Source organism: Aristolochia californica, unplaced genomic scaffold (genome assembly GCF_029961685.1).
Source record: "Aristolochia californica isolate CCGP_79_NKW_82.1479 unplaced genomic scaffold, dmAriCali1.0.hap1 SCAF_5, whole genome shotgun sequence".
In the NCBI taxonomy this organism is placed as follows: Eukaryota; Viridiplantae; Streptophyta; class Magnoliopsida; order Piperales; family Aristolochiaceae; genus Aristolochia; species Aristolochia californica.
The window spans coordinates 9,503,130-9,523,968 of record NW_027182214.1 but is presented as its reverse complement, the minus strand read 5'-3'; the positions used below and the strand labels follow the sequence as shown (position 1 = coordinate 9,523,968).

At 39.3% G+C, this 20,839-nt stretch overlaps 2 protein-coding genes across 5 annotated transcripts; one reads left to right on the top strand and one right to left on the bottom strand.

The window, feature by feature from the left end:
• Positions 1-3,602: 3,602 nt before the first annotated feature.
• LOC137966095 (uncharacterized) lies at positions 3,603-12,517 on the top strand. 4 transcript variants are annotated; one of them, XM_068812576.1, is made up of 7 exons: positions 3,603-3,711; positions 4,414-5,357; positions 5,676-6,151; positions 7,310-7,497; positions 8,025-8,091; positions 8,179-8,249; positions 12,210-12,517. In XM_068812576.1, exons 2-6 carry the CDS (start codon positions 4,529-4,531, stop codon positions 8,215-8,217), a joined length of 1,599 nt encoding a protein of 532 aa, XP_068668677.1. In that variant the 5' UTR covers positions 3,603-3,711; positions 4,414-4,528; the 3' UTR covers positions 8,218-8,249; positions 12,210-12,517. The 4 variants fall into 4 exon arrangements, with proteins under 4 accessions (XP_068668677.1, XP_068668679.1, XP_068668678.1 ...); XM_068812578.1 differs by lacking the exon at positions 12,210-12,517 and adding an exon at positions 11,732-12,201; XM_068812577.1 differs by lacking the exon at positions 3,603-3,711 and adding an exon at positions 3,874-3,890.
• On the bottom strand, positions 12,138-19,297 carry LOC137965225 (mitogen-activated protein kinase homolog D5-like). Its single transcript, XM_068811583.1, has 7 exons — positions 19,268-19,297; positions 18,634-18,737; positions 18,333-18,441; positions 17,899-18,118; positions 13,225-13,430; positions 12,882-13,065; positions 12,138-12,310 (listed from the first exon to the last, which is right to left on the bottom strand). The coding sequence occupies exons 1-7, from the start codon at positions 19,295-19,297 to the stop codon at positions 12,138-12,140; spliced, it is 1,026 nt and encodes a 341-aa protein (XP_068667684.1).
• Positions 19,298-20,839: the final 1,542 nt, after the last annotated feature.

Below are 20,839 nucleotides of genomic sequence, written 5' to 3'. Positions count from 1 at the left end.
GAAAAATTCACATATGCAGAGGAGGCTATGAAGAAACTAAAAAATTTGAAGAAACAAGGGAAACCACTGCCGAAGAGCAGCCTTGTGAAGCAAGAAGGATAGATACAGGAAGAAAATTTCAACTGCGAAGAATCTTGTGCCTACTACTTCTTCGGCGGGAACGAAGGCTTAATATTAGAGTCAGAGACCTCTCCCATTGTCATCGGTGCTCGCGGGGACGATGACCTGTGCAGTGAAAGATCTCTCATCCTGTGCGACTCAGAGGCAGCGTTGTGGAGACGATGAGAGTTCAAAATTAAACATGCCAAGGGAGCAAGATTTAATTTCAAAGACCAGTGACTCAGACCGGATTGGACCAGACCAGATTCGGACCTGACTAGCACAAAACCAGACTAGACTCGACCTGGACCAGATTCGGACTAGGCTCAACTCAGAACAGACTAGACAAGACTACCTGGACTAGATTCAGACCAAACTCGACTCGAACTAGACCAGACTCGATCCGGACCAGATTCGGACCAGATTTGGACCAAACTTGGACCTATCCAAGGTATTCGAGATGTATATCTCAGGCAAAGACAAGTTGGTATATTTGGAAGGCGATCTCCTTCGAGTTGATACGAGAATGATCGAAGTTTTGAGCAAAGCTTCAGTCACGACCCAGACTTGATGGTATTGACACCTCCCAGGTGTATGATCTCCGGTGACATGTGACACCAGTGACTATCTTGAAATATTCTAAAATAATCTCGAGGACTTTTGGTATGAAATAGACTTCCGTTGACCGAACCCGATGGAGTGCTCAAGAAGAGCAGATATACAGCCTAGACCATATCCTACCATGGAGAAAAACCTTTGAAGCCAAAATAATTCGATTTTCATTGGTTAAATCTGAAGACTAGTTGCGGCAAGAACATCTACTACTCACTTAGCATGTTGGGCATCAAAGATCTATACTCACCAACTTGAGGGGACTGTTGGCGAGAGTTCCTCCAGAGGAGGATTTCTTCCTCTGGAGCGGTCTTCCAAATCCGTAAAAACAGGGGAAGAAGTCCTCTGTAACAATGGCTTCGGAGTTGATCCGAGAGACTAGTTAAAATAACCATAATCTCTTTGTATATAAATTTGATGTATTTGTATGAAATAATAAAATAAGAAAGATAGATTTTATAGAAAGTTTACACTCCATTTATCCTATACTTTCTCTTTTACTATTTCTTTAACGAAGAACTTCTTCTCGTAATTCTATTTCTTGTTATTGTTTATTCTTCTCTTTCGCCTAACAGGTTATTCTTTTATTACTTAAAAAGATGAAACAATGTCGTTCTTCAATTGAGCACAGTCGTGTTCTAACCGCTGCTTACTTATTGGGGTCTTTCTAGAATTGAAAGCAAGTTTTCACTTTGTTAGCGAAAAACTGATCGTGGAATTATGTGGTCGATAAAATTTGGACCATTTCTTTTGTTACCTTGTCTCTATATCAATTAATATTTGATAATGGTATCACTGGATTGTAGGTGTGAGAGGTGGTGGAAATGTCTCCCCCACTGCCCAAGTCGGGTCTCGTTATTGGAATCAACAAGGGGCATGTTGTCACGAGGAAGGAGTTGGCTCCTCGCCCTTACGACAGAAAGGGTAGAGTTCAAATTCAACTTGAATGTTAACATTTGCTCTTGTACATTCTTTTCTACTTGGTTTTCGAGGATTAATTTTTGGTCCAATTTTGAATACGAAGTGTTATTTGATTTTTTCAAAACGAATTGAAAATTTCCCTCTCTACATTCTTTGTGCTATATTTAAGTCTAGCAGGTTGCTGGCTTTTGCAGATTAAGATTGGTTCTATTACAAGATTAAGATTGGATTTTTAATTTAATGTGTACTTTCTCCTGGTCTTTTAATTTGGATCGTATTTTTGGCTGATTTTCCAGAAAATGAGTAAAAGCCCACTACACAATATTTTAAATTGCTCCTCTACTCCTAGGGAACCCTTGCCTTAGAATTAAAACTTCCACTATCAATTTCCAAATGGCAAATACAATTTAGAACTACAAAGGTTTAATTATAGCATCTGCCCAAACACTTGGGATTTATGGTTAAAAGCTCTAGGTACAGGCACCTAGACGCAAAAGGGTTTTAGATTACAACTCAATCAATTTAGCCTCAATGACTTCTGAGCAAGGGTTACTTGCTTTTACAATTAAACCCACAAATACCTCTTTGTAGGTAGATATCAAATTGAAAATAGCACCGAGTTACACCAAGTTTTTAGGTGAACTCTAAAATGATCAGTAGCACTAATATGTATTAAATTAATTCAAGTGATGCTTATTGAATGACAAAATATATCACTCTTAGCCCCTTTTTGAGATGGAACCTTGAGTGGGAGACTTCAGATCTCAAATTTCAAAATCTAGCATTAGGAATCCGCTTAAGATAACAAACGAGCTTTAAAAATTTCAACAGTTGTTATTTAGGCTAGAGAAGATTAACGTTGGTCTCTCTTCTATTTTCTCTTTCCTCTCTCATGTCTTTTCCTTGTCTCATGTTCTCCTATTCCTCAAGCATGTCTACCTTATGAAACTTATTAAACACAAAATGTGTAGGTTAAAAAATGCAATTTATGGATTTAAAAAGTCCACTACGTCATTTGAGAAATATAACAAAATCTTATTGGCATTTAGTTTTACTAGAAATTTTGATCAGGACACACAAATTGTCATACTGGTCATATATGTAGATGATATTATCATTTCTATCAATGATTTAGAAAGGAATGATAACATTAAGGCTCTTCCCAAGGAAAATCATTAGGCTAAAGATCTCGGTAAGCTCAATTATTTTTAGCAAATAGGTGGCACAAAGTAAGGAACGAATTGTCTTATCATAGAGAAAGTATATTACTTATCTCCTTGCCTATGGAACGTCCAATAGATCTAATTTTTGAATTACATAGATGTCGAGAGACCAAACCTAGAAGATCAAGTAAAGATGCTACAATCAAATCTCTAGATATATTATACGATTTTGTCGGAGTAGTCAATGAAACTATGGAGGAGCCTAGGAGAATTTCCTAAATGCAGTGATTAGAATATTGAAATATCTTAAGGGGCTGACCAAGTGAGGCCAAAGTTTATAAGTCACATAAGCATGCACTTTGGATTGTAGTTAGTTACTTTCATGCTGATTATACTACGTTCTAGTTGGACAAAAGGTAGTTTGGTTACTTGGAAGGCTTTTGTAGAAATGATTATAAAGTTATCACTCATACAACTTATGAGCTATTGTGGATTAAATCACTTATGGCACACCACTTCTTCAAAAAAAATTCATTAAAGCAAGTCAAATGAAGAATTTTATTAGTCCCAATGACCAGTTTAAGCTCTTTAATTTATATTACCCAACTTGAAGGTTAGTATAGATCATTAGTCATTTCATCGTTAATCGATTCAATTAATGAGAATGAACTGCTAATAGCCTCCCGGTTTTTGAGTTGCTCCTCAAGGTCCCTTTTTCCGGTTCTGGTTGGATTTTGAAATTTCGAAGCTTCTTAAACTAAACACCGTACTCATAGCTTAACCAGTGACTTCCATTCCAATCGAGCTACGAGCGTGCTCGAAAGCCAAACCTTCTCCCAATGTGATAAACTGATACTACGGTAGTCTGTTTTTTTCTTCGCTGGCCTCTCTGCTGGAGCTGTTCGTTGTCGACGAGGTAATTCTATATTCATTTTATTCGCCGTTTTCCTTGTTCTTTTTACTTTTCCCCTTTCCTCTTACACCAGGAGGCCCTTTTCGCTCGACGGGCAGATTCCGCCCCTTCGCGCGCTTTTCTCTATTCTCCATGCCGTCCCCCTCTCATTTCTGTCTCCTTAAAGAGTCGTTAAGGTGGAGGTAGAGGCCCTCCTTCCCGTGTCTCTAACGTCTGGGTTTTCCATGGAAGTGACACGAATATTTGAAATCGTTTATTTGTTTTCGTTCCACTAACAACAAATTTTTTAGGTCACTACCAGTTTAAAAAAAATCTATCTGTAAGTTAAAAATCAGATCAGTACGTTTTTTTTTTTTTAATTTATTTTTGAAGATGAATACGAGTTCATAACAAAAAAAATTAATGATAAGTTTCAAATGCTGATTGGCACTTTCACCACAATACTCCAGAAAATTGGGTTGGGGTTTTCTGCTCCTCCCTTGTGTTCTCTGACAATATAAGTTTTACTAGGGGAGAAGGGCGAGGTTATTATCTGTATTACTGCATACAAGAATGCTCTCTCTCTCTCTCTCTCTCTCTCTCTCTCTCGTATTCATTTTCTGCTTTTGTTTTCTTCACTAAGTTTGATATGAATAAGTGTAAGATTTATATTTGAATTGCATTCGTTGGCTTTTCTTTTCTACTTACAGAGAGAGGATGTTGCAGGTTTAAGGCATTACTGCCTTTGGTGATATAGGACCACAGCTTTAACTCATGCTATTCTGAAAGATCACTTCTTCTACTGGGTGGTCTGAACCAAAAAAGTAGGAGCTATTTCTTTATGTGGCTGTTTCCAGACCACTACCTTTCTTATGCCACTGATTGCTACGGTCTGCATCCAAAGTCATCCCTGTTTATCTCAATTGAGGTTCCATTTCTCTCATCCATGGATGAGCGCAAAGCCTCATTGATTCTTGAATTTCTCATCCGCCAACCCCTTGACGATTGGGTAATTCATCGCCTTGTCTCCATTCTGCCCATATCAGATGGAGATCTTCGCCTTAAAAAATCACTTGTTCTCCGAGGAATATACTCTGAAGTTTTAAAGGATTCAATCTCCGAAAAAATACTAGAGTCACTGGAAGCATATGAAAGGCTGGTCCAGCAAGAGGGAAGTGGGGATTTACATTCATTGAAGAGGGCATATCATGCCGTAGCTGTTGAATGCTGTGTGAGGTTTTTGAGAGAAGAATTTGGAATTTTTAAAGAATTTGTTTGTGCTGTTGATCGCATATGGAAAGGTAGGGTTTCTGCTTTGGAAAAGTTGGATGGCTGTATTTTGATCTCGGATCAGTTGAGAAAATCAAAGAAGGAGATGATAAAAGCTGTTAGGAACTACAGGGTTCGCACTGGTTTACTGGGAACGGATACAAGGGAGGAGGCTATGGATTCTATTAGAGCTTTCTGGGAAGAGTCAGTGAAAGAAATGGGGCTGTCATTTCTGGAGTCTCAGGCAAAAGTCCAGTGTGAAGAAGGTAAAGGTGTAGAACAGATTCCAGATGAGCATCCTCATGATGATCACATGGCAATGGGTGGCTGGAACGTTAAAGCAATGAAACATGATGGTGTAGCCATGGACAATGACAGGACATTCCCACCCTCTTCGGCAGGTATAACTATGTTTAGGTTTTTTCATTCCATTTTGTATACAGCAAACTTATTTCAGTTCATTTACTCTTTTATCTTATCTAAGTTGCTTTCTTTTCTTTATTATTTTTTCTTCCTATTAATTTACTGGTCGAATGCCCACTATTATTATTTTTGTTTGGTATTTAATGTTTACTACTACTTAACCAATATTGTGGTACATGAGTTAGGAACTTAGGCAGTGCTGGGATACATATCATTTGTATATATATGTCACCTCTTGTGTATGGTTTCAAATATCCTTCTTTTGAGATAAACTTCATTTGAAATGTATCACTTAGATATGGATGGAGGCAATTTGCCTCCCAGAGAAGTAGAAGCACCCATCAGAGATGTAAACGACACCGTTGGAAGGAGTTATGCTAATCAAGATTCCCGAGCAGTGAATCAGGATGCTACTGATACTAATGGAATTACAAGGAATCATGATCCTCTTTCAACGCATGAATTTAGGAAATTACAGAGGGCCCTTATTGAAAGTTCTAAAAATCTCAAATTAGTGGTTGAAGATCCTTTACCTGAGGCACTAGATGCAGCTGAAAAGCTGCTGTATAATAGCACCACTGTACAAGAAGATGCTACAACTCATGAGCAAATCCAGAATCAAAGCAGTGTGGATAGAAATGGTGCACCTATTGGCGAGACTTATGGAAGCACTCATGGAGAAATAAGTACATCTAATCAGAATGACAAGAATCATAATGGGACATCATGGCCTGGCTTCATGTCCCGGAATCCAACTGCCCAAACTTACGAGGCAAGTTTTTTCATGATCTCTTTGACTTGATCTTTTTGGTGGTTGAGAATCACTGTTTTGACTATGAAATAAGGCCTGGGATTGCATTTTATGCTTTTTGAAATTGCTGGAACCACTAAAGTTTCCAATTGAGTCTATTTAGCTGTATTTATGATTTTCATATCATGTACTACAGCATGATGTTTGTCACCATATTTTCATTCTATGCCACTCAAGTTGCTTTCCTGTCTTATTTAGGTGTATAGCTGTCTGGATTAGTTTATGGTGTGTATTATCATTCTTTCAATTTGGATACATCACGGTGAGAGATTAATAATTTACCTTCTTGGTAGTGTGTGTCAGAGTGGTTCCGTCCACTCTTGTTAGAGTGTGGTCTGAGTTAGGTACTTGGCTTTCCGCACCTTAAACGGCTAGTCTTTTCGGGTTGTATTGGCTAGGTATTTGACTCAGAACTCCGAAGTTAAGCGAGCTTGTGCAAGAGTAATTATAGGATGGATGACCTCCTGGGAAGTACTCTTGCCTAGGACTTTAACATGGTATCAGAGCTAGGCACGCCACGGCCCGCGTTCGTATCCCGTGAGAAGCGGCTCCAGAATGGGCGGGGTGGGTGTTAGAGTGGTTCCGCCCACTCTTGTTAGAGTGTGGTCTGAGTTAGGTACTTGGCTTTCCGCACCTTAAACGGCTAGTCTTTTCGGGTTGTATTGGTTAGGTATCTGACTCAGAACTCCGAAGTTAAGCGAGTTTGGGCAAGAGTAATTCTAGAATGGGTGACCTCCTGGGAAGTACTCTTGCCTAGGACTTTAACAGTGTGTTCTTAATTGTTGTAAATTGTGCTTAATAGTGCTGGTCATTGTGAATAATTTACTTTTTCAAGTTATGACTTGCGACCTGGTGAGCATTGCAAGGATGATGCATTTTGTTTATGGCTTTCCCCTGATACTAATCAGATTCTTTCCCTTTGATCTTGGCAAGGATCACTACAGTAAAAAAAGTAATTTTTTGGGTATCTAAGAAACATTTTCAAATTTCTATTGATTATAGAAATTACAGATTTCTATTGATTATAGAAATTATAGATTTCTATGCTTGTACCAATTTTGGAAATTTGTGATTGTTGTTCTAGGCCTATTAATCTTTGTTTCACTTTTCATGTTCTAGTGGGATGAAGATTTGGGTGAATCCCCATCAGATAACTCATCTCGTTCAAAAGGAGTTCGCTTACCTAGTCCTAGTCAGAGGGTGATTTCTCCTTTGAAGATGCAAGACATGAAGAAATTTGCTAGAAGGAGGAGGATTAAAAAGTGGAGTACATTGGAAGAAGAAACCTTGAGAAATGCAGTCCTCAAGTATGTTGGTCTTTGTAAAACTGCAGATATTGCTACTTTTTTTTTTTTTTTTTTTTAGTTTTTAATAAGAACTGCAATTATTGAGAGCTTTTATTGAAATGGAAAATTCTTTAGCTAGTTCTGTTTTTAGTTTTTGTTCTATGAAGTTATGCATAAAGATGAAGTTACTGTATTGCCATAATCTGCAGAGCTTTGCCCCTGTGCTGAGGGTTACATTTTGAGATCATCCTTATTTTAATACTTGCTTATCAATGCTGCACTGGAGCCACTACCCTTTTCTAGAAGTCACACCAGGCTTCTGATGTGACTGGTTGTAACTGCAGGCGATTACCTAGCTTCCTTACATAATATTGGATGATGCTTTGAACTGAGTCTTTTGCTGATTGTCCTTGAGTTCTTTTAGTCAGGCTGGTTATCAGCGGTTACATAACTACCATATTTTAAGTATATTAGACTCTCAATTTTTAGTTATATTCATGAGATGAAATGCTGAAAGATTTCTAAAATTCCATTATTCTCTTTTGCAGGCATGGTAAAGGAAATTGGAAATTTATTCTAAAAAACTACTCCACTGTATTTGAAGATAGAACTGAGGTCTGTATTTATGTATGTTCCATGGGTATGTCTTAAGTATGCCAAAATCTACTTTAGATTTCAATAATGATAATTTGCCATATACAGGTTGACTTGAAGGATAAGTGGCGGAATATGGTTCGATGAATACATATATTTCATGGTCTTTCTAGTGGAAGGTACAAGCTTTTCCCAGTATTCTAATTTCTCATTCTAATTATCACCTTTTTTTTTTAGTAAAAGGTGTAAATGCTATTAAGAAGAGTGAAAAGTACAATACCTGGCTAAAAAGGGCCTTCCTCCACAACAAGGTGTTGGAGTGAAACACCCAATTTAGCCTGAGTGTCCGCTAAATGATTAGCGGATCTAGGAATGTATTTCCAGTTACAGTTTAATTGAGAAATTAATTTACAAATATGAAAAAACAGATCCAAGTGCCGCCAAGGAGGATTAACGGACTTCACACACTAGTTGATAACAATTTTCGAGTCGCCTTCTATGCAGAGAGGGCCCACCTGACGTTGCTTGAATAGTTTCAGTCCATTAAACAATCCAGAGAGTTCCGTTGTGGTTAAGTCAGAGAGTCCAATTGGCCCAACGAAAGTGAAAAGAAGGTTTCCATTGTCATCATGGATAACTCTCCCATATCCAGCAGGGCCTAGATAGCCAAAAGTGCTTATGTCAAAATTTAATTTGAAGTGTCCCATCGGAGGAGGAGACCAAATTTCCATACCCGGGTGGTGGGAACGATATGACATACCAGCTATCAGTCGACAATTTCCTCGTAGGTTGGGATCACTTATATTTCGAAATTCCTTACGCATGAGGATCCACGTGGAAACTTGGCCCACAATATTTTCAATCAGAATGTTACTAGGAATAGATTTTAGATTGAATTTTCGGTTGTTTCTTTCCTTCCATAAGGCCCAAATGATATGACCAACGCAACATGAGATAAGCAATTTTCCAAGCTTTGGGAGGTAAGCACTAGTAATCGTGAGGATTGTGGATGAGAGATTTTGAGAAGGGCAATATTGGAAACTGATTTTGTTGAGGAGGCCAGTCCAGACAGAGTGAGCAAAATTGCAGTGTAACAGGATGTGGGTGGCTGTTTCAGGAGAAGTTTGGCAAAAGGGGCATAGGGGGTCCTGGACAGTGGTTCCTCGACGAATTGAGGAATCGGATGTGAGGATTTTTTTGCAACATGCACTCCAGATAAAAAATGTTGCTAGGGGAGGCGCAAGTAAGGACCATGCTATGGCTTCAGGATGATTGGTTTGAGGGGGGTAGGGGAAAAACAAGAAGTTATAAGTTGAGGCAGTAGAAAAAGTACCTTGTTTGCATGGAGTCCATATGAGTGTATCGGGTACATTTTTTAGCCGTACTGAAGATAGACATGTGATGAGGTTAGAAGCTTCTAGTGCCTCAGCGCTCTCTGAAGATTTAAGTTCCATTAACTAGTGTGTCATTTCCTTGAATTCCTCGGGAGGGTAATCTTGCTTTTGGTCTTTGAGGAATTTGATGAAGTCGGCGGCTTGAGCCTCAGTCTGATTTATCTAAGCGAAGTTTGCCAGATAATCAGGTCTTGGGGGGGGGGGGAACACTTTTGGGTGTGCTTGGTTTTGGGGGGCTGTTTACTTTGGCTTTGCCCTTCTTCTTTTTTCTGGAGTAGGTGAAAGCGAAAGGGGTGATGGGAAGTTTTTTTTAGAGCGTCTTTGGAGTGAGTGGGAAGAGGGGGTGCTGGGATATTTGGTGGATTCAAAAAATCAATCAAATGCTACACCGGAATGGGTAATCTGACAAAATTTTGGTCAGATTGGTGGGTGGGGCCGAGCATCATCAATGTCAGACATAGTTTGATCTCATCCTTGGCTAGAAATAAGGATGCCACCATTTCAGACCAGAGGGCCAATTCTGGTGAATGGAACTTAAATCTCCGGAGAGCGCTTTCGGATGCTGAAGCACTAGAAGCTTCCAACCTTATCACCTGTCTATCTTCGGTACGGCTCAGAAATGTACCCGATACACTCATCTGGAATCTATGCAAACAAGATACTTTTACTACTGCCTTAGCTTATAACTTCTTGTTTTTCCCGACCCCCCTCAAATCAATCATCCCGCAACCATAGCATGGTCCTTACTTGTGCCTCCCTGAGCAAATTTTTTTATGTGGAACACATGTCGAAACAAAATCATTACATCCGATTTCTTAATTTTTCGAGGAACCCCTATCTAGGACCCCTTGTGCCCCTTTTGCCAAACTTCTCCCGAAACAGCCACCCACATCCTGTTACACTGCAATTTTGCTCACACTGTCTGGACTGGCCTCCTCAACAAAATCGGTTTTCAGTATTGCCCTTCTCAAAATCTCTCATCCACAATCCTCACGGTTACTAGTGCTTACCTCCCAAAGCTCAGAAAATTGTTTATCTCATGCTGCGTTGGTCATATCATTTGGGCCTTATGGAAGGAAAGAAATAACCTAAAATTCAATCTAAAAACTTCTCCTAGTAACATTCTGATTGAAAATATTGTGGACCAAGTTTCCACATGGATCCTCATGCGTAAGGAATTTCGAAATATAAATGGCTCCAACCTATGAGGACACTGGCGGTTGATAGCTGGCATGTCATATTCTTCCCGCCCCTTGGCTATGGAAACTTGGTCTCCTCCTCCGATGAGACACTTCAAATTAAATTTTGACGGAAGCGCATTTGGCTGTCCAGGCCCTGTTGGGTATGGGGGAGTTATCCATGATGACAATGGAAATCTTCTTTTCACTTTCGATGTGCCAATTGGACTCTCTGACTCAACCACGGCTGAACTCTCTGGACTGTTTAATGGCGCAATGTCTGGTTTGCATAGAAGGCGACTCGAAATACCCACAAATCAAATTTCTACTCTAAATTAGCATCACTCTACTAGTTGATACAAACTGTTAACCAAGAAGGGATTTAGAGCGCAGATTGCATTGAATAAGTCAAGAGTTTGCTTTAGAAGGGTCAAAATTTGCAAAATGAAGTTGGAATAGCTGAAGTCAAGAGATCTTTTTGCTTTATAAGGATCAAAATTTCCAATATGATGTTGGAAGAGCTTTGGGGAAAAGAAAAAAAGCAAACGTCGACCATGGGTGTGGAACCTGCAAAACAACTGACACCAGTACAAACTGTCCCAAATCTTTCCACTACAAAGTAGGTTCTTCTTTTGTTTTCCACCCTGAAAAATCTTGGCAATACTGATGGTGGAGAAAAGAAAGTATACTACAAAAAAAGGCTCACATGTTTATAACTGGTCTGCCAACACATTCCAGGCTTGAAGATTTATACAAGCTTCAATCCCAATTTCACATGAAAAGAACTAAAAAAGGAATGATGAAATAATTTTCCACACTGCTGCCAAAAGCTTGGAAACGAAAAATAAAATAAAATATACAATACATATGGTTGTCACACAAAATACAGTGGGAAACCTGTTCATCCCATTTTTACATGACTAATCAGATATGCTTATTAGCTGCACATAAAACCTGATGAAGTTTGAGGATAATTACACATGTTTATGGGATCACACGAATCGTTCGCCAATGTCATTTATTGGTTGAAATCAGGATTAAATGCAAGGACTCTCTGTATATTAGCTCCTTTATCTGATTCTCTGTTAGGGCATGTTGTTCAAAGTCGAAGGAGAAGGGTTCTGGACAGGTAGGTTCATCTGCTATGTCGTGCAACCTTGCAAGGTAAGATAGGCAAGAGCTTCTCACATGTTTATAACTGGTCTGCCAACACATTCCAGGCTTGAAGATTTATACAAGCTTCAATCCCAATTTCACATGAACAGAACTAGAAAGGAATGATGAAATAATTCTCCACACTCTGCTGCCAAAAGCTTGAAAACGAAAAATAAAATAAAATATACAATACATATGGTTGTCACACAACATACAGTGGGAAACCTGTTCATCCCACATGACTAATCAGATATGCTTATTAGCTGCACATAAAACCTGATGAAGTTTGCGGATAATTACACATGCTTATGGGATCATACAAATCGTTCGCCAATGCCATTTATTGGTTGAAATCAGGATTAAATGCCAAGGACTCTCTGTATATTAACTCCTTTATCTGATTTTCTGTTAGGGCATGTTGTTCAAAGTCGCAGGAGAAGGGCTCTGGACAGGTAGGTTCATCTGCTATGTCGTGCAACCTTGCAAGGTAAGGAAGGGCAAGAGCTTCTTCAACTGCATCAAGCAAATGTAGTTTTAGAAATCAGGTAGTAATCCAAAGAACATGAGAAGAGAAAACAGATTTTCCCTAGTCATCTCAGTATTTTCATGTATTTAAACAAGCATATGGGGACTGGCCTGAAAGTCATGTACAGCACAAAATGGATATGATACAAAACAAACCACGACATTCTGGACAAGCCTCAACACAAGGGCAGTTAAAGATAGTAAAAAATAATGAGCTGCTCCATAAAAATACTGCAATCAAACATTAATAATTCTTGCATGTAACTGTCCTTCCACACTTCAATAATTGTGCAGATCATGAATGCTTGGGAAACCAAGGCAGTGTCCAACTACAAGTAAAATTTAACTCTAAGAGTTGCTTAACAAAAATATTTGGACAAAAGATGTTAAATTTTCAAAAACAATCATAAGGCAACAGAACACTTTGGGTTTTGATAAATAACTGAAAATAATACTTCTAAACTCGAGGATATGCATTTTCTTGTTCAATCATGTCTTTGATTCCTCAAATTTATCAAATTTTAGGTCTCAAAAAACTTCTCATTGATAAAGAAAGTACCTGTAATTCTCTTGTCAGGATCAAAAGTCAACATTCTCTCTACAAGATCAATCGCGGCTGGATGAATATGTGGGAAAACCCTTGATAATTGCTGGCGAGGATGATATGGAAGTTGTCGAATACACCTCTTTACATCTTCATTCGTAACAAATCCAAGCTCAGCCTCATTTGGAGTACCTAGAAACTGTAAAAGAAAAACAGTGTTTGAGCATACGTAACTCAACAAAAGAATACTAATAAAAAGAAAGGGAGACTCCTTTGCCCTAAAATTGGGGTAGCATTTTGCGTAAGCATGAGTGATATGCCCTGCTAGTTAAAATGTGAACCCACCTCTGTCAGTGACTTCCATCTGATGGACATGATCTCTACCAGCAAATAATGACTGTCTGTTTATTAGCTCCATGAATATACAGCCCACTGACCACTGATCAATGGCTGCAGTATAATCCGTAGAGTTGAGTAGCAATTCTGGAGCCCGATACCATCTAGTAACAACATACTCTGTCAAAAATTCACTTTCTGATGTGTGGCGAGAGGTGAGAGAGAGGGCTGAGAGGTGAGGGGCACAGGGACATCAGAGAGGGCCGAGAGCCGAGAGATTGTTCCAAGACGTAGAGAGACCACCGGAGACGAGAGGGAACCTTGATACACATAGACGGGAGAGAGGACTGAGAGACGTAGAGAGGAAGAGAGGGAAGAGATACAAAGACGATGAAGGGAGAAGAAGCTGAAGGGAGTGCGAAGATGAGAGGAAGAAGAGAGCGGGAGAGAAAAAAATTTCGGGAGAGGAAGGCCGAGAGGGAGAATGAGTGCAAATGAGAAAAGAAAATTCATCGTCGGAGGGAACGATGCGTCCCGAGCGACATTTCAAGCGGATGATTCGCAAAATTGGGCTGAATCACAATTCCATGATTTTAGCCTTAGACACCTGCATTTTTCAGATGATGCTAGCGCTCATTCACCACTAATGGCCTAATCGAATGAACCATGTAACGTGTGTGAACTTCATTTCAATTTCATTGTTGACTAACCCCCCTCCCCCTTATTTTATATGCAAAAAAATTCGGTTCATTGAACCTTTTTTCTACTCCTTGGCCCTTCATTGTGCCCAACCTTTTACTATAGTAACACCTATGAGAATTCTGTTATGTTAGAAAATTGATTCATAAATTTTGTTTGTCAAGGTATAAATTGTTATAGAAATTCTGCGAAAGTAGACAGATTTGCTCTTTGCAATATGAAAACTTATGCAACAACTCTTAGATTTGCACTAGAAAACCAATCTCTCTTTATTTGAAGAATGGACTGCTTCGAAACTAATTGTTACAAACTTTTTAATATCTCTAATGAGAGAAAAATAGTACTCAACAATGGGAACGGTGGTTGCTCAAAAGAAGGGAAAAAAAACAAGTAGGTTGGAGCTCATGCTTTAGCTTTTTCATGAAGGCAAAGAATTAAAACCAAGTTCAACTTTTTGTTTGCTGCCATACTATTCTGCAAATTCTAATTAAAAGATTTTTATTACATAAAATTTCTGTCTTAATCCCTTTAAACTAACTATTCTACCCCTTAACATCTATTGTTGAAGAGATGATATGAAAGCTTCTTACATGACTCTCACAATAAGCAGTCTCACAGAACAAGAATTAATATGGTGGAATCTTACAAGAGTCTCACAAAAGGTGGTCTCATAGGAGAGTCTCAGTTTAAAGGTGTTTTAGTTATATTAGTCTTCTATTTATGTTGGCCTATTTAATTATGCTAGAATTTATTTTTAAGTGTTAGGGTTTGGTTGTAATTGGGACGAGTGTAGTTTAATTGTAATTGGACTACAACTTTTTTCTATTATAAATAGGGGTTCATGTATTCTGATTACAACAAGTTAATGAAGTATTTCTCTTTTCCATAAATTCAACATGGTATCAGAGCAGGTTTTGTGAGTTGACTTGGTCAACCCATAGAGATAATATGATCCTTTTATGATCTATTATCTCTAGCAGTTAAGGTTCATATCTATCTTTTTTTTCCCTCTTTTCTGTCCATATACTCGTTGTTTGATTTACATTTTCACCTGAGCTTTTAATATTACATATTATATATTGACGAAGTTTTATTTTGAGAATCATCTCCTTCTCTATTTTCTCCTACTTCTTGGTATCTTCTGTTATCTATATTATTGTGCTGGTGCAGTTATCATGTCGAATATAGTTACCTTGTTGTTTTGAACTGGTGATATTTGATACGTTGGAATCTCCAATTTATATCAGGAAACTCATTCTAATCAAGACGTGTAAGATATAATTATTTCCTAATTGGAAGCATCTATCATTCAGACAAGATTCGTGGCTGTATTTGCATCAACTTCCCAGTCTTTCACTTTGTCAAAAATTATTTCCAGTATAGAAGAGAGTTGGGCCCGTTTGAGATTTCCAGTTTTAATATTGCTGCTGGGGCTAGTACTTACTGAATAAGCTGCTGGTCACGTGTTCACAACAACCTTCCATTATATTATTATTTGAGGTTTATAATAATTATTCAAGGATATCTTCCAACCTTCCATTATTTTCATGCTTCATGTTACCTCATGGGTCTGCATACTTGGGAATTAAGCTCTGCTGGTGATGTTTGATGATTGGTTGAAACTCTAAGCTATAACGATTTACAAAAATCAATTAACAACAACGGAAATGCTTTCATTCTACTCACACTAACGAGTAGCAAAAGACAAAAAAAATTTCTCCCACCTTTCTCTTCTCTGCTACCTTATCTGCTTCCACACCCAATTTATTCTTTGGTTTTGAATACTTAACACCGATGAGTATGCCTTGAGGAGAGAAATTTCCAGCGCGTTGCTGATTATTCATCAAAGCTTCAACATGTTGTGACCTTAATATTTGGAATTCTAGCATGAGGTGTTCTTATTGTTCTTGATTGTTTTATCTAGGTGATGAATCATCTAAGCAGGTTGATAGAGATAAAGATAATTAGTGTTTGAATTAGATATAGACTCAAATGGTAGAGTCCTAATCACCTACAATCTCTCTGTGTAATTCTATAAATAAATTACACCTGATCAATAATAATGACGACAATATTATTCTTCATTCTTATATTCTATATGGTATCAGAGCTTCTGATTGATTAATCAGAACCAATCTGCCGTCGCTGAAAATCCTTATCGGAAGCAGCCTTTGTAGCTGCAACCCACTACCACCGCTCATACCTGGTATTTTCTCTCCCTTTCTCTGTGCAATAACGTCGAAGGTATTTTTTAAGAAAAAAAAAACAACCTTGTTGCCGAAATCCTCCTTCGTTCACCGGCGCAAACCCAGAACCCTTTTCTTCCTTCATTATTCTCATCGCCATCACTGCTGAGCCATTCCCATCGCTCGGTGCGGCACTACGCAGGATTTTCCCTCAACTATCTCTCCAGCTCCTCTCTTGTGCTGGTCTGAGACATCACCACCACCTTTCGTCTTGCCGCAATCATGTCGGAAGTATTTTTTTAGAAAAAAAAAAAAACTTTGCCGTCGACCATCCTCGAAGTCGCTGCTACCCCAGCTGCCACCACTACCTCCACAGTCCGCAGCCCGCTACAGCCTGACGTTGCCACCGTCCGCTCTGCCAAAAACCACGCACGCCGGTGCCACAACACAAAACCCCCGACCTAAGTTCAAGGGGGGATATTATGTTCCCCCTTATGCGTTGTCCCGCGTACGTACGTGCGCAACATGCGAACTCGCACGTGGGCTTTCACACGTGTGAGTTTCGCATGTGCGGAAATTTTTTTATTTAAAAAAAAACTCTTCTCCTTTCTGGACTATGTGATTCCATTTGCCCCAGCCGTTGCCCTTCCTTCGGACGTTGCAATTTCGTCCGCCTTTGCCACCTCTAGTGTCGTTGCTCTACCACCTAACAATGAAATTCCGTCCGCACCAGCCGCCTCCAGTGCCACTGCTCTTCCATCAGACGAGGCAATTCCGTCCGCACCAGCCTCCTCCTGTGTCGTTGCTCTGCCACCTAACGATGAAATTCCGTCCGCACTAGCCGCCTCCAGTGTCGCTGCTCTTCCTTCGGACGATGCAATTCAGTCCGCACCAACCACCTCCTGTGTCGCTGCTCTTCCACTTGACGATGAAATTCTGTCTGCACCAATCGCCTCCAATGCAACTGCTCTTCCACCAGACGATGCGATTCCGTCCACCCAGTCGCTTCCAGTGCCGCTGCTCTGCCACCTAACGATGAAATTCTGTCCGCACTAGCCGCCTCGAGTGTTGCTGCTCTCTCCTAACCACTTCCAAGAATATTCTTTTTGAAGATCAAGATTGGACTCTCCTTTCGGAGCTCCATCTTGCAGGGGCATGAAAGAGATAGAGATAAATATAATGATAGATATAAAGATAATGATAGATATAAAGATAATGATAGAGATAAAGATAATTAGTGTTTGAATTAGATATAAACTCAAATTGTAAAATCCTAATCACCTACAATCTCTCTGTGTAATTCTATAAATAGATTACACCTGATCAATAATAATGACGATACTATTATTCTTCATTCTTATATTCTATACAGGCCACGTTGCTGTCTTTTAGAGAAGTCTTGCCATTGATATTGGGAAGTTGTTGTTTGATGCTATTATTCAGCAACTTATTGATACCACACTATTTATTGTTGATTCCAGTACCTACATACTTATCTTCATTGTTGGTCACGTGCCTTTTTAAATCAGGAACTTCCATTACTTAAATAAGAAGAGTATGTGGCAGCTTATTCCTTGGTCAACATGTTATTTGGTGGACAACTTTCTGATGGACTCGCAACAGATTATTGTATGGGTATTTTTTAAGGATTTTTATTATTTGGTATGTGTTATTGGTCTCATTGAATTTCTTAGAAAAATAAAACACATAGTGGCCTCAGCATCCTATCTTCCTCTTTACCCATTACCCTTTATTTGACTCTCATATACCTTTTTGGGCCAACCTCTTATGTGTTGCTTTGATTGGTTTACCTTTATTATTTAGTCGTTTAAGGCGCACATCATTGCTCTTATCAACAAGAATCACCTCCATTGACAAATCAGTTGGATCGACAGCATTAAGTGCTGCAAGAGTTGGTAACTTGCTTCCTTCTTCCAATTCATTGCACATGAGCCATATGTAAGGATTCATTCCCATGATGTTATAGAAACCATCTGATATCTTATCAGTATATGATAAGACACCAGTAGCCTGCAAACGTATACGTGAGGAGAAAAAATAAGAAAAATTACAACAGCTGGAATGAGCATGCAGTAAACACCCAAACATTAAAAACAAGATAATGGCAAATCCTTAAAAATGAGAAAGAAGAATTAAGAAACAAAAAGTATCCGATGACCCTTCTAATAAGAAACTTTGAATATACAAACTGTCGAATATGTAGCGAAATTAACAGGAGTCGCACCCATAGACGGTAAGAAACAACGTCTGTCACAGAGTCGGTGTCACTGGAAGGCTCAGAAACATATGAACCCCTGTCCGTCAAAAAATTGGCTCTCATCAGGTAGATAGGCCTGGATACCAAACGAACTGCAAGAGTAAGCTGCAAACAGTAACTTTCTTGTATATTTTGCACCCAATTCCCTCTACGGCTTTCAGCTCGAACACCTCTTTCGTCGTTCTGCAGTATGATCTCTTAATCCTTGGTATCACTTGAAAAACTATCATCAGCCGTGGAAAACAAGGTTCTACTTGCAGAAGCTTGCCTGCAGATAATTCGATCGCTACCTTCTATCATGCCTCTCCCAAGCTCTGAATCACCATCTTGCATTCGAAGATACTGCAACGGAAGCTGCTCCCTATTCAACAACTGTGTGCAATGAGACGTAAAATTATGAGCTATAAATTTGTTACCGCAATTTATAGACGTGAAATTTGAGGAAACGATTTGTTTCCTTGATTTCAGGATCTAATTTGGACCTAATTTTAGGTTGTAATTGTATCGATAAATAGCCTCCGTTTGAAAGAAAATACATCGGAAAAATTATTCTTGAAACTCTGTTGTTGGTCTCAGTTTCACATGGTATCAGAGGAGGAGAATCTTCTCCTGTCGCAGAAGAACAGAGCAGCAACTACTCTGCCGTCTCCGTGAATGAAGAAGACGTGGTTTGCGTTTTCTGCGGCCGTCGCCTAATCGCAAACCACTGCCACCCGAACTCCGTCGGGACTCACCAAACCGTAGCAGAACCACCGCTTAGCCTTCGAGCGCATCACCAGCTCGACGAAGAAGGAGAGTTTCCTTTGCCATCGCCGTGAACAGAACCACCGTTAGAGAAGACTGGAGGAATTTCAGAAAGCCGCCAATGCCGAGCTACGGGTCGGCCTCCCAGCAAACCGCACCTTCACCGGCAAAACCAGAGAGACTGCCATCGCCGAAGACGAAGACGAAGACGACAAGGTATGCTAGAATTTTTTTTTCCGCTTAACTTAATCCCGAGTTTGATCATTCTGTCGACTCGGATCGGACCACATGCTCAAACCGGGTCAAGCCAATGACAGAAAACGAACCGGACCACGATCAAAGGCCTAAATCAAGTCAACCCAGCGAACAAAAAGCAAAATCCGTTGACGTTGAAAAATCCGGTGCTGCTGCTGTAGAATCCATTACCACCGCTGCATAATCGGTTGATACCGCCGTTACTGTTGGCTCTACGAAGAATCAACTCTCCGTCAAAGTTTTTTTGTCCTCGAATTTCGTTACCATTGTAAAACTACGCTACCATTACAAGCACATCAACCAAACTTATCCCAGCACCAATACCGCAGATTATCATACACCAAGACAATTCTGCCTTTCCAACTGGAATCATCCTCGATGAGACCAATTACCCATTATGGTATCAGCTCATGGAGATGCGTATTGGTACTCGCAACAAATCTGGATATCTTACCAGATAAACGAATAAACTAACAAACTGGAGATCCCAATCTTGGCGCATAGGTTACTGAAAATCAAAGAGTGAAAAATTAGCTTATTGACTCAATGAGTCCATCGCTAATGCAGCGATTTATTTGCCTCTCTGCCGCCAAGGAGATCAAACAAAACCTGTATATTTGAGTTGAACTAGAGATCTTTTTCTACCAAACAAAATGGTAGACCATTATCAATGTACTATAATGAATTTGTTACTATTTTTCAGGAAATTGATCATAGAACTACATCTCAAGAAGGAAGAGTCAAATGACTTAATCTAATTGCACTCTGCGATGGCTAGGCTTCGAGTTCATATTTTTCTCAGTGGGCTTGACTCTGATTTTGATCAAGTTCGTAAAGAAATCTAGTGAAAAGACCCAAAACTTGATTTGGAGAACACATATGCATATGTCAGAAGAAAATATCAATAGAGATAGACAATAGGGAACTATCGTCCAATCTCTGATAACTCGGCTATGCTGGTCAACCACATTTGACAAGGATCATCAAACAATCGAAACACTCAAACCTCTGGAAAAGCTAACAACTGGGTATGCACTCATTGCGGGGATAAAAGTCATTCGCAACAGTATTGTTACAAGATTATTGGCTATCTGGAGTTGTGGGACTTATAAAAAAAACTCGTAAAAAGATTATTGGGAAAACTATGATGACATCCACTGAAGAAAATTAGTTGTTGTCTACGACAAATATTGCCCATATAGGTATTATCAAAGCATCAATATTATCTGCAAATTCTAAGAATAGAACGTGAATTATTGATATAGGTGCATTCGTTCATATGACAGAGGGATTTCAGTCACTTATACCTCTCCTATTACTGTGAGAGAGATATGTTATCTTGTCTAATAATCTTATATTATATTAGATACTCTGGACGGAAGACACGTCCCGTCATTTTCGGCGTTAACATGTTTATTCCCGTGATCATGGACAGAACGAAGCCGGGGACCGGGCGATTCTCTTAGGGAGATATA